Here is a 19,904-nt window from a genome sequence, read left to right as displayed (position 1 = left end):
CTCCGCGCATGTGCTTTTGGCTAAAAAAGGGTCTAAATGGGATGCCATAGAACTGGGGCGGGTGGGCAGGGCCACCCACAATTTCTGCTACCTGTTCGGGCGAACCGGTCCAAACTGGTAGAATACCACCTCTGATGCAGACATATCGTAAAGCAATCTGGAAGTTCTGAATGGGAAGGTGATCTACAATGGTTACATAGCCAAGGAGTAGTCCAATAGTGCAGAGTCTAGTTACATTTTTTTCCTTCTGCAAGATACACTTCCAGTATTCAGATCCAGTTTACAAAGAGTCTTTGACAGAATGGATTCATTCAGAGGAGCAAAGAGGAGAACTAAGCAGCAATTCTCTCATTTCCGCCATGCTCAATAGCAATTCTATTTTCCTATTCCTAATTTCCCAGGGCACCCTTTGCACAAGGTCTCTGTCGTTTCCAACAGAAATTACTTCTTAGTCTCAAAGAGGGAGGTAGATGAAATAGAAATGAAAACGGATTACGAGTATTCAATCCCAGAAGTGTTGACTGTCACCCAATTTGCAGTTATCATTGCCAAGCAACTAATTTAAAAAGTTCCCAGCTTTCAAAGCCTCTTGATTATTTGCAATTCTTAACTAGCTACTTTAATACTTTTCATATATTTGTTACCTTGCCTGAGAATATTTAGGCTTCATAGAAAATATTGAATAAATAAATCTAAGGGTACGCAGGGAATTGAAAGGACCAGGTAAATAAAATAAAACTGAAATGGAGGAATAGAAAGGTCTTTTAAGCTCAAACCTTCACTGTGTGTCCTTAAATTGATCTGTAAAGATAGGCCATTGTCACCCTCATACTGCACTCTATAAGAATCTCACGCACCCCAAAATTTTGTCATTGTTTTATTGTGTGGATCTATATATTTTACTGAAGTTCCACAGAATTCAAGAAAGCCATATTCTGAAATAATCTAATATTACTGTACATCAACCATCAAAAAATAATAAGGCATTCTTGGAACATTGTGACACTTCCCATCCTTGCAAATGATCATATTCATTGCATAGGTAAAGGTTCCCCTTGCATATGTGCTAGTCGTTCCCGACTCTAGGGGGCGGTGCTTATCTCAGTTTCAAAGCCGAAGAGCCAGCACTGTCAGAAGACGTCTCCATGGCCATGTGGCCGCTGTTACTTCCTATCAAAGGTGGTTCCTATTTTTCTACTTGCACTTTTACATGCTTTCAAACAGCTAGGTTGGCAAAAGCTGGGACAAGTAACGGGAGCTCACTCCGTTACGTGGTGCTAGGGATTTGAACAGCCACCGCCGACTTTTCTGATCGACAAGCTCAGCAACTTGATCACCAAATCCAGCCATATAATTCTTCCAAAGATTCCTGAAATGGCCCATAATATTCTTCAGACAACCCCCTTTCATGGTGTGTATAAAAGAGAGGATCTACACAATAGTGATCCTTCAGAATATGGACCAAACAGAACCCTTTCAAATATGTTTTTATTGAAAGAGTCCATGAAAGTCTTCCATTCTAGCTGCTGGTATTCATATCCAAAGCAACATTTACAGTATGCTGCACATTTATTTGATGCGTACTGTCTATCTCATCTGGTCACGGTCCTTTTGTGCATAAGTGCATAAGTGAGGGAAGAAGCATTAAGTAGGTTATGGATATTTAAACATACACAGGAATCAGAAATACAATATGCTACTGTAGAAATACTTCACTCTCTCTCAAAGACAGGTGAACAACAAAAGCATTGGGAATGGAACTCACAATTACAGGACGCAGCATAGAAATAAATGAACAGAATCGGCCACGTTCTTCAATCAGTGCTTTTCTAACAGCCTGTTTTTCCGTTTCTTCAAGGAGAAGATATTTATCATTCACGTCCTGCAGGGCACTGTCCAGCTGAGGTTGGATGTCTCCTCTCCCTGTTCACAACAGAAGAAAAACAAAAGTTGTTACAAGCCCAAACAATCTCTCTCTCTCTCTATATATATATATATATAAACGTGTGTGTGTGTGTGTGTGTGTGTGTTCGTTCCAGCATAACTCTGGAATTCCTCGAGTAATTTCAAATGAACTTGGTACATAGATGACTTACTCTCTGGAAAAAAAATACTGTGGGGGGTAATACACCCCTAACACCTCTCGGGGTGTGTATTCTGTTAAGACACTGCCTGTTGTGCCTTAAAATGGCTTCTACTGTACAGTGCAGTGGAGTTGCCATGGTAACAGCCTCGCAGTACTCCACAAGGGGGTTCCCTATGGTAGGGGGGGGGGGAATCTAACATTAGAAATTATGTTTGGTCCAGACATCATCCCCCCCCCCCCCATAAATAAATATCCGGGCAACCCCAGGTTATTGGCTAGTTCTCAATAAAGGCTGTGATTATTTGAACCATTGTCTTCCAGGGAGACAAACTTACAACCATAGCAATGTATGAAAACATATCAAATGGTTGGCTATCACATCAAAGTCAACCAACGTAACCTTGTCTAAATAAACAGCAATGTATTTCATCTTTTAACTTAAAGCAGGATTCTAATACATTCTTGTATTTTTATTCCAAGGATGGTACATAGATTTAAAAAAAAAAAAAGATTTAAAATTTGCCTTTCAGGCAAATCGATGGCAAGATTTATTTATTTATTTAGAGCACTTATGCAGCGTCTCATCTTGGATGGCTCCCAAACAAATAGACATATTTTTTTTCTATTTTGACTTCGATGGTGGTCAGGGGAACCTTGCTGGACTAGCTGTTTAGGATTTTCTTGGATGAAACAAAGTAGCAGACACGGGGTTTTTTTTGGGGGGGGGACAATAAAATTAGATATAAAGGTTTACTTTCCTTCCTTATAATTTTAGAAATGAGAATCATTCAATAAAGATGACACGGTCAGCTTAATTATATAAATAATAATAATAATATGTAAGACATCGGCAAATGGTCAAAGACATTACAATCCTCATTAGCAAATTTTGGTAACTTTACAATGGAATTGAATGACGAGGAACAAGGTCCTATGACCCTCAATCAGAGATATTCAGCCAGTTCGGACTGGTTCGGGCGAACCGGTAGTGACGCACTGGCTCTATGCCATCCTATTTACCCACGTTTTCTAAGCCGTGTGCATGCATGCAAGCCACGGCACGAGCAAAGCGCATGTGCAGAAGGCCGCATACATGCACAAAAGGCGCACAAATATATACTTATAAAGCAAGTGCGTGCGTGCGGGACAAACCAGTGGTAAACTTATGTGAAACCCACCTCTGCCCTCAATACTACTCAATGGAGAAAAATCCCAGCAGCTGATGCTTATGGAAAGCTCCAAAGCAGACACAGAAACTTTAGGATGCTGGATGAGGTAAGTTTTTTCCCGACAAAAAATCAGATTTTTAGGTTCGTAACAAAGATTGACAATAGGAATTGTCTTCTGCCATTCACAGCCATGAGAGAGAGTGCAGGTTGCTTTGTGGTGCAATATGAATCAGTACAGCTGGTCCTCGACTTACGACAGCAATTGAGCCCAACATTTATGTTGCTAACTAAATTTGTTCAGCCAGTTTTGCCCCATTTAAAAACTTTTCCTTATCCCGTTTGTTACGTGAATCACCGCAGTTGTTAAGTTAGTAACACGGTTGCTAAGTGAATCTGGCTTCCCCCATTGACTTTGCCTGTCAGAAGGTCACAAAAGGGGATCACGTGACCCAGGGACACTGCAACCATCGTAAATGTGAGTCCATTGCCTAGCATCCGAATATAAATCATGTGACCTTGGGGAATGCTGCAATGGTCGTAAGTGTGAAAAAATAGACATGAGTCACTTTTTTCAGTGCTATTGTAACTTCAAACAGTCAGTAAGTGAACTGTTGTAAGTCGAGGACTATCTGTACAGTGCAATGCTGAGGTCCAAGAGGCAAGGAAAATGTCTTCTTCTTCTTATTTGATAGCTCATTAGTAACCTTGACTATCACTAAGTGTTGTATCTTTTTATTCTTGATGAATGTATTTTATTCTCCTTATGTACACTGAGAGTATAGGCGCCAAAGACAAATTCCTTGTGTGTCCAATCACATTTGGCCAATAAAGAATTCAATTCTGTTCTGTTCTGTTCTGTTCTATTTTATTTCTGTTCTGTTGTTTTATTCCTATTCTATTCTATTCCTGTTCTGTTCTATTCTATTTTTGTTTAATATGGAAAGGTGCCTTCTACTTTATCCCTCTTTCCTAATAATGCTTCTTATTTTGACCTACGTTGCCTTCCCAGGTTTTCTACTAGAGCAGGGGTGTCAAACTCGATTTCATTGAGGGCCGCATCAGGGTTGTGTCTGACCTTTAGGGGGGAATGGGTGTGGCCAGCTTGACATTACTAGTTTCAGGGGTGCTTGTGGTGTCCTAAGCACTTTGCCAGGGAAAACAGGCTCTGAGTTCTGTTTTCGTCTGCGACAGCTTCCTCCACTCTGCCAGCGAACATGGAGCTCTGGGAGGGCTGCATGTTTTCTCTGGCAGAAGCACCACGGGCCAGTCCTTTGCTGTTTCCTGGGCGGCCTTGCGGGCCAGGTCTAAGCACCCCGCAGCCCCCGGGCCTTGAGTTTGACACCCCTGTACTAGTGTTTTTTCCCCGCCATTACTTGTGCTTTGTTTCTCTTAAGAAGAAATACTGTGGAATTGATTTGCTGTATTCTGCACACAAAGCATTTATACAATCAGGGTATGTGACCATATATACCCTAAGGTAAGGTTTCTCAAACTTTGCAAATTTTAAGGTTTGTGGACTTTTGTTGGCTGGGGAATTCTGGGAGTTGAAGTCCAACATCTTAAATTTGCTAAGTATGAGAAACACTGCTCTAGAGTGTAAACCTGAATCTTATCCAGAAACTTAGGGACAAATGCAGAGATTGATGGAAGAACAAGTCTTTTAAAGTAGGACTTTTGTAGACTGACCTATATGAAGGTTATGTAAGAACACTTATTGAAGGATTTATGGCCCCTCCAGAGATAAGAGACATTATTCTTAAAAAAAAAAAAAACCCAGACCACCCCTAATTTAAGAAAACCCCCATTTATAAACAACATTTTAATAACACAGTAAAGGTTGGTGTGCGTGCTTATCCACATATTTATGTGTAACTGCAAATTTTTGACAGAGAAACAAGGAAAAGAATCTAACCAAGAAAAACACATTTCAATAAACAGGTAAGCTAATTCAGTTTAAACTGCAACATTTCAAAGCATTGCAAATATTCGTATCTCTAATGTATGAAACGTGTTTACCTCCTACAAAGTAATCTTTCAGCAATATTATAAAATAAGTGTTCTAAGAACATATGACATTCTTCTAATATGCTAATAGCCTTTTACCGAGTTTATATTTAATTTGCAGGTTGGAGTTGGAAATACTGTACCTAAATCCTAGCTCAACAATACCCCCCCCCCCCCCGGAAGGCAGAGGCATTAATTTAATCAAAAATGTCATAAGACATAGAGGGCACTGCATAAGAACACAACCTGGAATTGTGAGATGGTTCAGAAGGCTTAGTGTGAGGTTGAGCCTTGGATTAAAAAGCACGTTTTACATGTGGATAAACAAAAATCTTCCATTTCAGCTGTAGAATAATATGGATAAAAAAAATACAGTTGCAAGAAATGAAGGATTACAAAGATTAATAATCTGAAGCCCACATACCCCAGTGTTTATATTTACACATGTTTAACGAGGTCAAATAAACACTCATTAATTATATTTGCACAACAAGCTTAGCTTGATTGGTGTTAACTTTAGTTGTGACTTTTAGAGGTTTAATATGTAAACTCACTCAGGATATTTGGTTTAAGTTTCGGCACATTGTGCAAGTCTTGAAAATGAGTTTATTCCATAAATACTGTGTGTTATAGGAATGCAATCTCTGAATCTTCATGTGTAATTTCACTTCCTTTACCCTAACAATCTTTTCTGCCTTCCAAAGAGCTTTCCAAATCTTACTGTTTTTGTATCTTAAACCATCACACTATTACAACCTATCAAGAAGCATAATACAAGAAGCTGAAGGGACAAGTAGCAATGGTTATAGCCTCAATTTGTACCATGGAAGCCACCAACCAAGAATCAGCTTGGTTTCACATTCAAATAAGAGGCCTTTTGATAGGCTGAATCAATCATCAATCCTGTCTCAGAACAATTAATCAATGGGACAACTTGCCTCCAGAAGTTGCGAATGCTCCAACACCAGAAGTTTTTAAGAAGATGCTGGATAACCATTTGTCTGAAATGATGTAGAGTTTCCTGTCTAAGCAGGGGGTTGGACCAGAAGACCTCCAAAGTCCCTTCCAACTCTGTTATTCTATTCTATTCCCCGTCAAGGAATGGTTTTCCTAGGTCATGGGGTTCAAAGTCACTCAGCTACCACTAATCTTCAGAACAAAAGTTGGAACCACAATTGTGGTTCATCAACTTTATCACTGATGATGGGAACACCATTCCTGCAAACTTATTCAATCCCTATTAAAGGTTACTTGCAATTTTTAAGGCCCACCAGAGATATATCAATTGTTAGCAGAATTTCAAAGAAAAGAACAACTAAAGTGAGCTTGGGCTGGAGTTATCTGGCTATTCAAGTGCAACTGTGCATGTCGGCAATATATACCTAAAAATACTAAATCAAAACTAAAGCCTTAAATCTCCTGTTAAGGGCTGAGAGATGCCATATGAATGCAACTAGGAGCTTAGATGTACAGGAGTTTCAAACTGATTCTCGTTCAATCAGTTTTCTACTACCAATTTCTACTAATGGAATTTAAGAATTTAAGAAGACATTAGCTTCAGAATCTTATTTAATAGGAATATTGTCAACTAGCTAAAGATGAAGTCGATTTGCAATAGTTCTTGGAAGCAAAAGTCCTAGCTTTCCATCTATCTAAGGCAGGGGTGTCAAATTTGGTTTCATTGAAGCCCGTATCAGGGTTGTGTTTGACCTTCGGTGTGATGTGGGTGTGTGTGATGATGGCCCGAGCGCTCACTCAGCGAAAACAGGCTCCCAATCTCCATTTTCGGCTGCGACGACCTCCCGCAACCCTCTGCCAGGGAAAACGGATGTAGCCCTCCCGTGTTCCTTTTTCCCTGGCAGAAACACCGTGGGCCGATCCTTCACTGTTTCCAGGGCAGCCCTGTAGGCCAGATCTAACCACCCCACGAGGTGGAGCTGACCCGCGGGCCTTGAGTTTAATACCCCTGATCTAAGCGGTTGGCTCGAAGTTCTCTTTATCAACTTTCACAACTGTTCTCCTTTTTAAAAAAAAATATGTAGCATATCATTTGCATTTTATGGATCTCCTTGCATAGATTAAAGTTAGGACACAGCATATATCTATATCACTTACTTCCATTTCACCAGCACGTCTACCCAATCACTCATACCTATCCATTACTTCTCCATGACCTCTGAGAGAAGCCATTCAGAATGCCAACAGAAGGAAGAGGAGAGATATGTCAGACCAATTCACGGACAGTAGATAAGAATGCCTGAACTAATTTGATATGCATTTTGTAGAAGAAATGGATGAACTGTCTCTGGGGGCCCATATGCTCACACATTGCATGTAATCCTCGACTTACAACCACAATTGAGATCAGAATTTCTGTTGTTAAGCAGTGAGTCACACCCAACTTTTTTTTTAATACCACAGTTGTTAGGTACATTTTCAGCAAAAGTTCCTTGTTTTATAATAAAATCACTATAATATAGCATGTTTTATTCCTCTCAAGTTTATGAGATTAGTCCACGAATTAATTTTTAAGTTTCAAGAAGCTGCCCAAAAGTAGCAGGAGGAAAAATCCCAAACTGATTCAGTAAGAGCTTTCTAGAGTTTATAAAAAATAACTGATTATGGAATGGGAAAGGAATTCCTTAAACATTTCATCCACAAAAATACACTCTATCTAACTGCCTTGATAGAAGCATTTTAAAACTCACAGCATAAGGTATTTGGTCTAATGGTGAAGACACTGACCTAGAAACTAGGAGACTATGAGTTCTAATCCTACCTTAAGCATGAAAGCCGGCTGGGTGACTCTGGGCCAATCACTGGGAGATTTTGAGTTCTAATCCCGCCTTATTTTTAGAGAATGAAAAAGCTTCTTCACTTTTGATGAAATAGATGCAAGAATTTTGGAGTTACTCTCCTATCAATTCTGGATAAATGTTTGGTCTAGTGGTTACGGTGCCAAGCTAGAAAGCAAGAGACCATGAGTTCAAGTCCTGCCTTAGTCATGAAAGCCAGAAGGGTTACCTTAGGCTGGAGTTATTAGGAATGTTTTCCACATTGAGTTATTTATCAAAATAATAAAGATGTGATACCATTATATAACAAGGTATTATACTTTTTCACCCCCCAAAGTATAGCTCATTTCAGCCCCATCATTATCATTTTTATCATCACCATCATCGTAATCCAGATGAATTATTTCTACTGATTTCTAATAGAGATTTTTTTAATAATCGAGGTATAAACGTGCAAGTGATTTAAAATAGAAAAGGTTTTGTTATGATCAAGGGATTAGAAAAATTAATGATTTTAGGTTCTACAGTCATGAGAAGGTGTCTCTTTTTGTAAACAGACTGCTTTAAAGATCTTCAGAAATTTCTGAGTCTCCCACGCCTCCAGTCGTCTGACACAATCCTAACTAGGCAAAGTGAAGTCTGCTGCTTCAATCTATTACGTGATCATTTTGTTTACCAAAACGGGTTGCAATCTTAGTAGCAAAAAATGTTTCTCTATTGCTAGCCACAAGCAGAAGTTTAGCCTAGAAACTTGAATAATCTTATGATTATGTATCTTATGATTAGTGATTGTAACTATGACTTATGGTTTATGACTTATCACTTTGTTGTTTGTACTGGATGTACACTGAGAGCTTATGCATCAGAGATAAATTGCTTGTGTGTCCAATCATTCTTGGCCAATAAAGAATTCTGTCCTGTCCTGTCCTATCCGATCCAATCCTTCTTTAACATCTGATGACAGAATAAATATTTTCATGCAATACAAAATGAGCTACTGCTTTTATTTATTTCTGGATAAAGAAGATGTAGACCTTAGCATCTCCTTGATCTTAAGACTGCAAGCCCAACATTAGCTTTAATTTTAAAAAGGCCTAGAAAACTAGTAGATACTAGAACAGTGATGGCAAACACATGGCATGTGTGTGTGTCCAAGGTGACACACCTTGATATTTTTGGATGACACCCCAAGGTTCACCTGACAACTATTCTCAAAAGCACATCCCGTTCTTGTGGGTTTTTCGGGGGAAGGCTGCGGACTCGAGGAGGTTGCTTGAGAATGACGTATGCTCTTGCGCAACCTCCAGACCTTCCAGAAGTTGTCTGAGAGGGCTGTGTTCTCCAATGGCCGCTGGAGCCTCCAAAAACTGTGTAAGAACCAGGCAGGCTTTCATTCAGTTTTTAGAGGCTGCAGAAAAGCATTCTCTGAAGGGCTTGTATGCCACAGAGACCCATCAAGAGAAAGAGAACGATGCCTGAAGGTAAGCGGCGTGCAGAAAATTCCAGAGAATAGCGCGAAGCGGAATGGCAGGGGTGGCTCCACCTCTGGACAAGTCTTGGCATTGCCAAGGATCACTGTTCAGTCTGATCAGGATGCGGGAGGAAATAGAGTAGGGGTGTCAAACTCGATTTCATTGAGGGTTGTGTTTGACCTTCGGGGGATGTGGTGGGCATGGCCAGGGTGGGTGTGGCCAGCTTGATGTCCCCCATGTTGGGGGGAATTGGGGTGGCCTGCACGCTCTGTGAGCAAAAACGGTCTCCTGAGCTCCATTTTCACTGGCAGTGGGCGGCGGCAGGCCATCGCAGCTGAAAATGGAGCCTGGGAGGGCCGTACGTGGCCCTCCCAAGTTTCATTTTTGCTGGCAAAGGCACCGTGGGCCAGATCTAAGCACACTGCGGGCCGGATCCAGCACCCAGGTCTTGAGTTTGACACTTCCTGGAATAGAGAATTGTTTCTCATTTGTTCAGAAGGTAGGTGGGTGTGACAAAAATTAAGACGTTTTCCAAACTTCTGACCAGCTGAACCCCAAAACTTTGCCATCACTGCACTAGTACCGTAAAGTGACCGCCGCCAGAATGACCCCAACCAGCCACCAGGGGGCGTGCAGGGTGAAACTTACCCAGTGCCTCTGTGTCAAGAAGATGAGCATGATGGGAAATAGCAGGATGCAAAAATTGACACACACGAAAAAAAAAAGGAAAATAAAAGAAGTCAAAGCCAGCACTCCAAGGGTTCAATCATCATTCTAAGCCTGAAGAGAAACACAAGTGATCCCAGCTCCATTTTTCCAACAAAACCTTTTTGTATAAGTCTTTTCCGAGTTATGAGTCATGGGGCGGTAGTTGTTTTTTTCGGCTCTTTATGCGTCAACTCAACCTGATTCATCTTGACGAATTGGAACAGGAGCCATAAAAGAAAAGAGACTTTGGAAGGATCGTATTCTGATCCTTCAAATCATGATTCAGAAGATCCTTTTTTATTCACCTATTCTAGCTCCCCCCCCCCCCAAATCTCTCCATCTCCAATCCTTCGGCCAAAGCGAGCCATAAAATACCAGCAAAGCAACGTCCAAGGGACCCCAATTGCGTAAGCTAGAATTTGAAAAATGATTCCGTGCAATGGATTCACAAACGATGGGTCGCACATGGAACTTTTTTTTACCGTTTGGCACAAAGCGTTCCTGGTTCCCAAAAAATTATAGTTAAGTGGAGAAATAAAAGGGGAGACTGGAAAGGCAACAGAGAAGGAAAACAAAGGTGTGTATTAAATCTTCCATTAAGTGGCTCCTGTTGAAAAGAGCCTTCAAACAGCTTTCTCAAACCTCTATCCTCTAGGTAAATTGGATTATAAATACTATTATTCAGCGTGCTTCAGTACGCTGTGTTTTATCCCTGCTGTGACCTGCGTGGGCTCCCCACATTTATCCAGCTGCAATTCAATATCACATTTCTAGCCAGCTTACCTGTGCAGACACCACTCCCTAAAGAGATCTACCCATCCCATTAGATTACATAGGTTGTTCCAGGTCCCCTCTATTAAAACTGATCCTCTGGCAGGACCCAAGAAGCAAAGTTTTCCTGTAGGTAGAGCTCTACCTACAAAATGGAACAGTCTCTCCCCGATTTTGGGTTAAGAATTTTAACTTTTCCTTTTTATGATTTATGCATGTTTGTTGGCCATCTAAGGGTTCTTGTATATAATAAGCAACCATGCCTCCAAATAAATAAGAGACAATGGCCCACAAAAGGCAACTGAGATTAAAATAATGTACCATGTAACAATTGCAATCCCAACGTAATTATAAAACATTAGCTATGCCTGTTGCTGTGATTATCATTTGCTTCCCAGGCTCAATATTGCCATTTCTACTCAAAAGCAATATTGTTCAATCTCATATATTAACAATTCATCGGCGCCAAACCAATAAAACTGAAGTTGACCAGATAGTTCATTCTATGTTGTGTAGGATTTATTTTTAAAAAATTATCCCATGTGTTTTGTATTCTTGGAACAATCAGAATTGTTTATGAAGCTGGTTACAAATTTGCCATAACTATATTTTAACAGAGTCAGGGGGAAAAAAAACCCTGGCTTAAATTTAAGAGAATTGACCAGGGGGGCTTTTGCCCAAGTTCGCCTGGTGCACCAATTGTGGCCTTATTTGGATCAGGATGCGCTTCTAACGGTCACTCATGCCCTTGTCACCTCGAGGCTGGATTATTGTAACGCGCTCTACATGGGGCTACCCTTGAAAAGCGTTCGGAGACTGCAGTTAGTTCAGAATGCGACCGCGCGGGTGATAGTGGGTGTGCCGAGGTACACCCTTGTTACACCTATCCTCCGTGAGCTGCACTGGCTACCTATTGGTCTCCGGACTCAATTCAAGGTGTTGGTTATCACCTTTAAAGCCCTACATGGCTTAGGGCCAGGATACCTTCGAGACCACCTGCTAACACATACCTCCCAGTGACCAGTAAGATCCCATAGATTGGGCCTCCTTCAGGTACCGTCAGCCAAGCAATGTCGGCTGGTGGGCCCTCGGAGGAGAGCCTTCTCGGTGGCTGCTCCGACTCTTTGGAACCAGCTCCCCCCGGAAATCCGGACCATACCCACTCTGATGGCCTTCAGGAAAGCCATAAAAACTTGACTGTTCCGGCAGGCCTGGGGCTGTTGACCTCACTGTTGAGGTCCGGCCCCAACTAGAATGAATTTATGAGGGATGACTGTTGTTTTAAATTGTATTGTTTTCATGTTTTTTATATTTCTGTTTGTAAGCCGCCCGGAGTCCTTTGGGATTGGGCCGCATTTAAAAGCTTTAAATAAACAAACAAACAAATAAATAAATAAATTTACATGGAGTCCTTGATTTACAATTATAATGGAGCCCACCAAATTACATTTGTAAGTTGTGTGACTTGTAAAGTGGGTTATCACATGCCTGATCTGATTTTACAGCCATCTGCAGCATCCCCTTCAGTCACATGACTGCAACTTATGACATTTTTCCTGAAAACCAGCAGTTACTTCTGGTTTAGAAGGCGTGATGGTTGTAAAACAGGTCATCCCATAACTGACCTTTTTTTGACAGCGTTAAATGAGCACTTAGGAAAAATAGCACCATGATGGTCACAACAGTACAATTAAAGCTTTGCCTGTTTTTCCTCCCCTTAATTTACACTGCACATGTGAGGCATACACCCAGTTTGGTGGTGAAGACACCACCAGATTAGAAAACAGGAGACTCTGGATTCTAATCTTGCTTAAGCATGAAGCCAGCTAGGTGACCTTAGGCCACACACTGACTCTCGGCCCAAAAAAGGAGGCAATGACAACCCATTTCTGCCAAGGAAACTGCAAGGACTTGTCCAGGAAGTTGTCAGGAGTCAATACTCTCTCAAAGGCATGTGTACACACACACACACACACACACACACGTGATGCACAGCAAAAACAGAATGTTCTGACCTAGGCTTCCAAAGAGCATGAGGCAAACTTCTGGTCCCAGCAAAAAAAAACCTTTTATTTACCGTGAATTTTGCATATTCACATCCAACAAAGTCTTTCATGGGAGGATTTACAGTCACAGACCTTATCTGGCTTGGAGGCCGATATCAGCAAAACTTGGCAAGGAGTCTCAGAGAATCACGAGCCAATTAAGAGAACTAATTGCCTCCTGCAAACACCACTCCCCTTTCGCTCTTTTATTTCCTCTGAGAGGGGCCATTCACCGTCCACCTGTGGCCTTACTCCCAAATCAACCTCTATTCTTTGGCTGTTCCCTTCGTCTGGCAACTCTGAGCATGCACACACTGGAAATAGGCTCCAGCTGTTTGTCTACCTCACTAATGTCTGACTCTGTAGGCAGCTGATAACTGGCATTTGGCCCTGGTCCCATCTCTGCCTCCGACACAGAGCCCTCATCAGAGCCTTCCCCAGACTCCAGGACTGGCCCGTGTTCCTTCCCAACTTCCTCACTGTCTGAATCTGCTGCCAGCTCTGCTGGCGAGCCACAAGGAGCTTCCATCACAATGTTGCAGCTATCTGTAGCTTATGGCCACAGCAACTTTTTCTGATTCATAATGTCATCTTCAACAACTACTTTTTAGAACTGTGTTAGATGCTATGCACTAAATATTCACTGCACTGACTTGCAGTACCTTCCCCTGCCTCCCTCCCATTCTTCCTTCCTCCCCCAAATTAATTTCTTCTTAAAGGGGTCTTTAAAAGATTGCTCAGTTTTAGCTACAAATACTTCTAAATTTTGTTTCTGAATTGCTACCGGAAAAAAAAAGAACTCTTGCCACGGATAATATACTTTTCCAGTACGATACTTTCTGTTGAAAGACCTGGAAATGCTTTGCCAGAAAGTAGAATAACTCCCATTTATAGCCCTCTTTGCATCTGTGAGCAGCAACCAAAATGGTTACTTCTCTTCTTTGAAAGGATGGGATACTATAATTGCCCACTGTTAAAAAAAAGTCTAGTTCAGCAGCTGGCCTAAAAAATAATTGGGCTGGAAAAAATGCATCAGAGAAAAAGAAAGGTACAACTAAGCATTCGGAAATTCTTCTGAAAATATGCTTTAAGCTCTATCGTTTTGGACTTTCATACACTGGACTTTGTGCTGGTTTCAATATATTACAGGTAAGTCCTCAATTTACAAAACATTTGTTTAGAGAGCGTTTGAAGTAAAAACGCCCCTGAAAGGATGACTTAGTAACCGGCTTCCCCGCTTTAAATAGTCACATCCCCATTGTCACAAAAATTAAAATTTGGCTGCTTGGCAACTAATATGTACTTAAAATGGTTGCAGCACCCTCGGGTCATGTGATCACCAGCCAGCTTCCAATGGGAGAAGCCGCATTGGCTTAATGATCACATGATTCACTCCACAGCTCCAGTGGTTCATTTAATAACCAAAAAAAAAAAAAAAGGCAATAAAATCCGATGCAACTCACTCTTAACTTTGCTTAGCCACAGAAACTGTACTCCCAATTGTGGTTGTAGGTCGAGGGCTATCAGTATATATTGTCTGTTCAAACAAGATTTTAGAGCAGTGTTTTTCAAACTTGAAAACTTTTAAGACACGTGGACTTCAATTCCCAGAATTCCCCAGCCAGCAAGTCTGCTTGGAGAATTCTGGGAGTCGAAGTCCGCTCATCAAAGTTGTCATGTTTGAAAAACACTGTTCTAGGATTAATCCTACATCAGGACCCAAACAATACTGTTTTTTTAAAAAGTTTTAGCCTTAGTTTTGGACTTCACAAAATTCAACAGGCCAGTCATTTATTCATACTTCGTTATCTTTTTAATTTCAAGCCAAAGCAAAAGGCAAGAGTTAACGTTCTACTAATAAACCTTTACAGCTATAACTTATAACTTTAAAAGTTGAAGATATAACTGAAACACTTTGATAGCCGCTACAGTGGCTCTTCAGTCCCGTTATTCTTTTAAAATGTACATTATCCCAAATGTAAGCTAAAACCAAATCTAATGAATGGAGGATCCTTTTCTTTTTTAATGTGAGGCTTTAAAGTTTAGGTTCAGAAAAGGGAACTTGGGTTGCAAAGGCAAAACCGTTGGCATATTTAATTTGCACTAAACAGCTGACCTTGTGACTCTCAAGGGAGCTACATAAGGGCAGAGCAGATGAGCAGATGAGTCCTTAAAAGCAAGATCAGCAGGAAATTCTAATACGGTATACCATGACAATGGTACATACAATGACAAAATAATTATGTCCTGTTGCAATACTGATATATTCATTCGGTCACCTAAGGTCAAGCTTGTCCCGTGTCCCCCCCCCCCATTTTTTTTTACCTCTTACTTAGGCCTCAGCCTAACGGAGGCTTATCTGGAAAATCTGCAAGAGAATTCAACTCCAAAAAGTCCTGCCCCACTGTCAGAAGGCTGGGTCAGGTACTCCTCGACTTAACAACAATTCATTTGTTCAAAGTTTCAACGGCACTGAAAAAAGTGACTTATGACCATTTTTCACACACACCGTTGCAGCCTCTCCGTGGTCATGTGATCAAATAATTTTGGTTGTCAAAAGATCGCAACAGGTGACCACGTGATTCCAGGACATTGCAACAGTCGTAAGTATGAACCAGTTGCCAAGCATCTGAATTTTGATCACATGATCATGGGGATGATATAAAGGTTGTGCGAAAAATGGTAGTTGTAACTTTCAACGGTCACTAAATGAACTGTTGTAAGTTCAAGGACTGCCTGTATATAAACAGGTTTCCAGCACACTATGTGGCAGTCAACACGACTGTTGCATTTCAGTAATTTTCCTACTGCTGACCAACACTGTGATTTTCAATAGATTGATAATTTTGCAAAAAGAAGCGGTTGTTTAGATATTACATTTAGATTCCTCTTCACAGGAAGATTCCCAGCGTTTGCATTAATAAACTAAAAGAAGAACCTATTCTTCAAAGCAGGACAAGAAGCAACAGAATGGAAACTAATTTCCTATCGTGTAAGAATAATTAATCGATAAAATAGCTTGCCTCCAGAAATTGTATGTGCTCCATCCCTGGAGGTTTTTAAGAAGAGCTTGGGCAGGAATAGTATAGGGCCGTGATGGCAAACCTGTGGCATGCGGAGCCATGTTGCCTGGCATGTGCGGCATCACCCATTCCTCTTCTGGGTTTCTGGCGCGCATGTGTATGCGACGATCAGCTGGCCTTCGTGCATGCGGAAGCGCCGGAAACTGGAAGAGCTGGTCTTCCATTTTCCAATGTGAGCTCCGGTCAGCTGATCGTCATGTGCGCCAGTACTCGGAAGACTTGCTGCCCAGGGGGCATGTGTGCGCCGGAAACTGGAAGTTCATTTTCCGGCACGCGTATACTCCCTGGGCAGCTCTTCTTCCAGGTCGCGGCATCGATGAGCGCTTCGGCAGTTGGTGCCGAAAAGGTTCGCCATCACTGGTATAGGGTCTTCTGACTGAGGAGGGGGTTGGACTACAAGACCTCCAACGTCCCTTCCAGCTCTCGATATTTGGTAACTCCACAGTTAAAACTCGCACGCCAATCATTTTTGGGGCTCCAAGTGAGAGTATTTAAATACTCAAATGTATCTGTTACTTGAAGAATAGAAGTCTTATTTCCCCTTCTTGTGAGTAAAATGTTATGGCCCTGTTTTCCCCAATGTTTCACAATTGCTTGAAACAGAAGGCAAGGATTATCTAGCCAAGGTGACATACTCGGAGAAGGGGGGAGATTTCCCCATAATTTTCTAACTGGTTGTTTCTCAAAAGCATCTCTATTCTAATTAAGAAAACGTAATGGGAAATGCAGCTTTCAATTCTGAATAAAAAAACATGCCTTTGACATTGCAAGAAACACTCTTATGGTCACAGAATTGCAGGTGAAAATTAAACTGATATGAACAAATATTTATGTGCTCATTTTTTTTTGAACTCCAACAGTCCTAGATCTTCAATGTCTCTGGAGCAGAAAAGTTTATTTTATTTGTTTGCTTATTCTCACTTTTGAGAAAACTTCCACATCCACAGTCTAATTCCATTAAATGTCCAATGTACCGATAGGATCTTGTGGGCTCTGGAATTTAGAGTGAAACCTGCTTTATGTCTGATTTTGCATTCCACTGAGAAGCAATAATTCTGTCTAGTTAAGTTCAACGATTGATGTCACTCAGGGTTGCCCAGAGGAGGAACTGAAAGCCAGCTAAACAGCAATATGTAGTGGTATGTTTGGAACTTTGCACTTGTGGATAAAAGTGAAAATTTCTGATCAGGTTTCTATCAAGAGAGGAAAGAAAAACGAGAGAACCGTACCTTTCTTTGCTTTCTTCTGAAGCTTCAGGGTATCTGAAGATTTCTTTTTTATTTCCTGGCGCGCTTTTTTGTATTCTACAAAGGGTGGGGGGAGGGAGGGAGAGAGAGAGAGAGAGAAAGCGAGTGAGAGATCCTATATAAACATATTTGATAGGCAACGGCGCTAGAAGCTAGTTAGACAAGCAATGTTGAAGGCGAATTTTAATAGTAGCATTGTGTAAGCGAAAGCTATGCTGAATTTGGTAGGACTTATGCCAAAGTAAGCTTACACGAGATTGAAGTTTAAGCACTTTTCATTTTAATTGCCTGGTGCATTTAACGTTTTGCATAAACGAAGGTCATGAAAGAATAGGAAAACATAATCAACGGAGGTTACAGAGGTCGCAAGTAATCACAGAAGGGATTTTTTGCAATTGCAACAGATTGCCATGGCATCCTTTTTTATATAGAGAGAAGAAAAAGGTCACTAAACTAATCAATTTATGATCTGGAACAAGCAGGACACTTTCTGACCAGCGGTTAGAATGATATACATATCCTCCCGTAGCCGAAACCAAAATATAGGACAAACATATACACATACATACATACATACGCCACCTTTAGACACTGACTAATTTATCACAACATGGACTTGTGACCTCATTCATATCAGCAGATGCTTAAAAAGCCGTCTGTCTGTCTATCTGTCTGTCTCGGGGGGGGGGATGTGCGTAAACACAACATATGGAAGAGAGGCTAAATCGTAAACTGTGGGATCAGAGCAAAATCTGTTTTTTTTTTAAAAAAAAGGTCATCATATTATCAACAGAAGCTATTGTGCATTATCATACTGTTGAAAATGTAAGATCATGGAGCATAACTCACTGCTCAATGCAGAAATCCAGGTTAAAGCACCTTCAGTGTCTACCCAATTTTTAAAGGAAGACATTCAGCAACAGAAAACTTACCTTTCCCTACTCAGAAATGTATCTTTCTTTCTTTCTTTCTATCTATCTATCTATCTATCTATCTATCTATCTATCTATCTATCTATCATCTATCTATCATCATCATCTATCATATATCTATCTATCTATCTATCTATCTATCTATCTATCTATCTATCTATCTATCTATCATCTATCTATCATCATCATCTATCATATATCTATCTATCTATCTATCTATCTATCTATCTATCTATCTATCTATCTATCTATCTATCTATCTATCTATCTATCTATCCATCCATCCATCCATCCATCCATCCATCCATCCACCCACCCACCCACCCACCCACCCACCCACCCACCCACCCACCTCTAATTATTTATTAAATTTATAGGCCACCCATCTGACCACAACGTAACCTTGGGCAGCTTAGTGTCATAGTTTTAGGCTACCATATCTGGGCTAAAAAGAGAGATGGTGGACTAACTATGGTGATGCTAAAGGCCACAATGTGGGTGAGTTATGTGAGTGGGATGTATTTTTAGGGAAATTCTGAAAGCTTTATTTAAAATATGATGGGCTTATAGGATCTATTTTAGGGCCTACAATGTAATTTTTATCTGCTTCTCATCTCAAATGTCTCCCAAATGTACCTTTGGTTTTCTGCTACCCAAAAAAAAAAATGATTTGGGGACAAATGTCAGGGATTCAAGTTCTCCTGCTCAGCACCAGGCAACTGGCTGAATTTGTTTAAACAGTTTCCGTTGTTAGGAAATTTTTCTTAATATCCTGCAGGAATGTGCCTTCTGGTATATGAAGACCATTGTTTTGTGTCCTCAGACAACTGAAGTCTTGCATCAGCAATAATTGTTTGGGGAATGTTACTGTTAATATTGTGAGAGCCATTGTCTGAAAGGAAGGAACCCGTCACCAGGCAGATTTTAACAACCTGTCGGGGAAACAGCGAATGGCCTTGAAGGACACAGGAGAAAGAGCTGTTCCCAAGGCAAGGGGTAGATAAACGGGGCTTGAGCCCAGACCAAGGCAATAACTTGAGAAAATTCAGACTTGCAAGATTGTTGCCATAGCTGTTATAATCAAAGTAGTTCTGACACCTATCTACAGGTAGTCCTCGATTTACAACCACTCATTTAGTGACTGTTCAACGTTGCAATGGTGCTGAAAAAAGTGACTTGTGACTCCTTTTTCACACTTATGACTGTTGCAGCACTCATTCGGATGTTTGGCAACTGGTTCATATTTATGGGAGCTGCAATATCTTAAGATCACGGGATGACTTTTTGCGACCTTCTGACAAGGGCAAGCCAGATTCACTTAACAACCATGTTACTAATTTTACAACTGCAGTGATTCACTGAACAATCGTGGCAAGAAAGGTCATAAAGTCAGGCAAAACCCACTTAACAATTATCTCACTTAGCAGCAGAAGTTTTGGGCTCAATTATGGTCACAAGTCAAAGAATACTTTTGTCTGTCTGTCTGTCTGCTTATCTACCTACCTATCTTAAATGTTGCCCATCTTGACAAAGGACACTTTAGGAGGCTTATATGGACATTGAATATAATAAAGAATAAAACAAGATCTTAA

General features: G+C 40.8%; 1 protein-coding gene across 8 annotated transcripts in view; it reads right to left on the bottom strand.

The window, feature by feature from the left end:
* The window catches only part of MTSS1 (MTSS I-BAR domain containing 1), a 166,207-nt gene that overhangs the window by 24,018 nt on the left and 122,285 nt on the right, over positions 1 to 19,904 (bottom strand). For all 8 annotated transcript variants that reach the window (XM_087706698.1, XM_087706699.1, XM_087706700.1 and 5 more), the window contains exons 6-7: positions 17,363 to 17,437; positions 1,766 to 1,923 (exon numbers count right to left, since the gene is read on the bottom strand). In XM_087706698.1, the coding sequence (XP_087562824.1) occupies positions 1,766 to 1,923; positions 17,363 to 17,437 (233 nt within the window). The remainder of the gene's footprint in view (positions 1 to 1,765; positions 1,924 to 17,362; positions 17,438 to 19,904) is intronic.

The sequence above is a fragment of the Thamnophis sirtalis genome, unplaced genomic scaffold (genome assembly GCF_051295495.1).
Source record: "Thamnophis sirtalis isolate CommonGarterSnake01/CBP01778 unplaced genomic scaffold, rThaSir2_p1.2 scaffold_2, whole genome shotgun sequence".
Taxonomy (NCBI): Eukaryota; Metazoa; Chordata; class Lepidosauria; order Squamata; family Natricidae; genus Thamnophis; species Thamnophis sirtalis.
The sequence above is the reverse complement of the archived record's forward strand: the minus strand, read 5'-3'. Positions and strand labels throughout refer to the sequence as shown.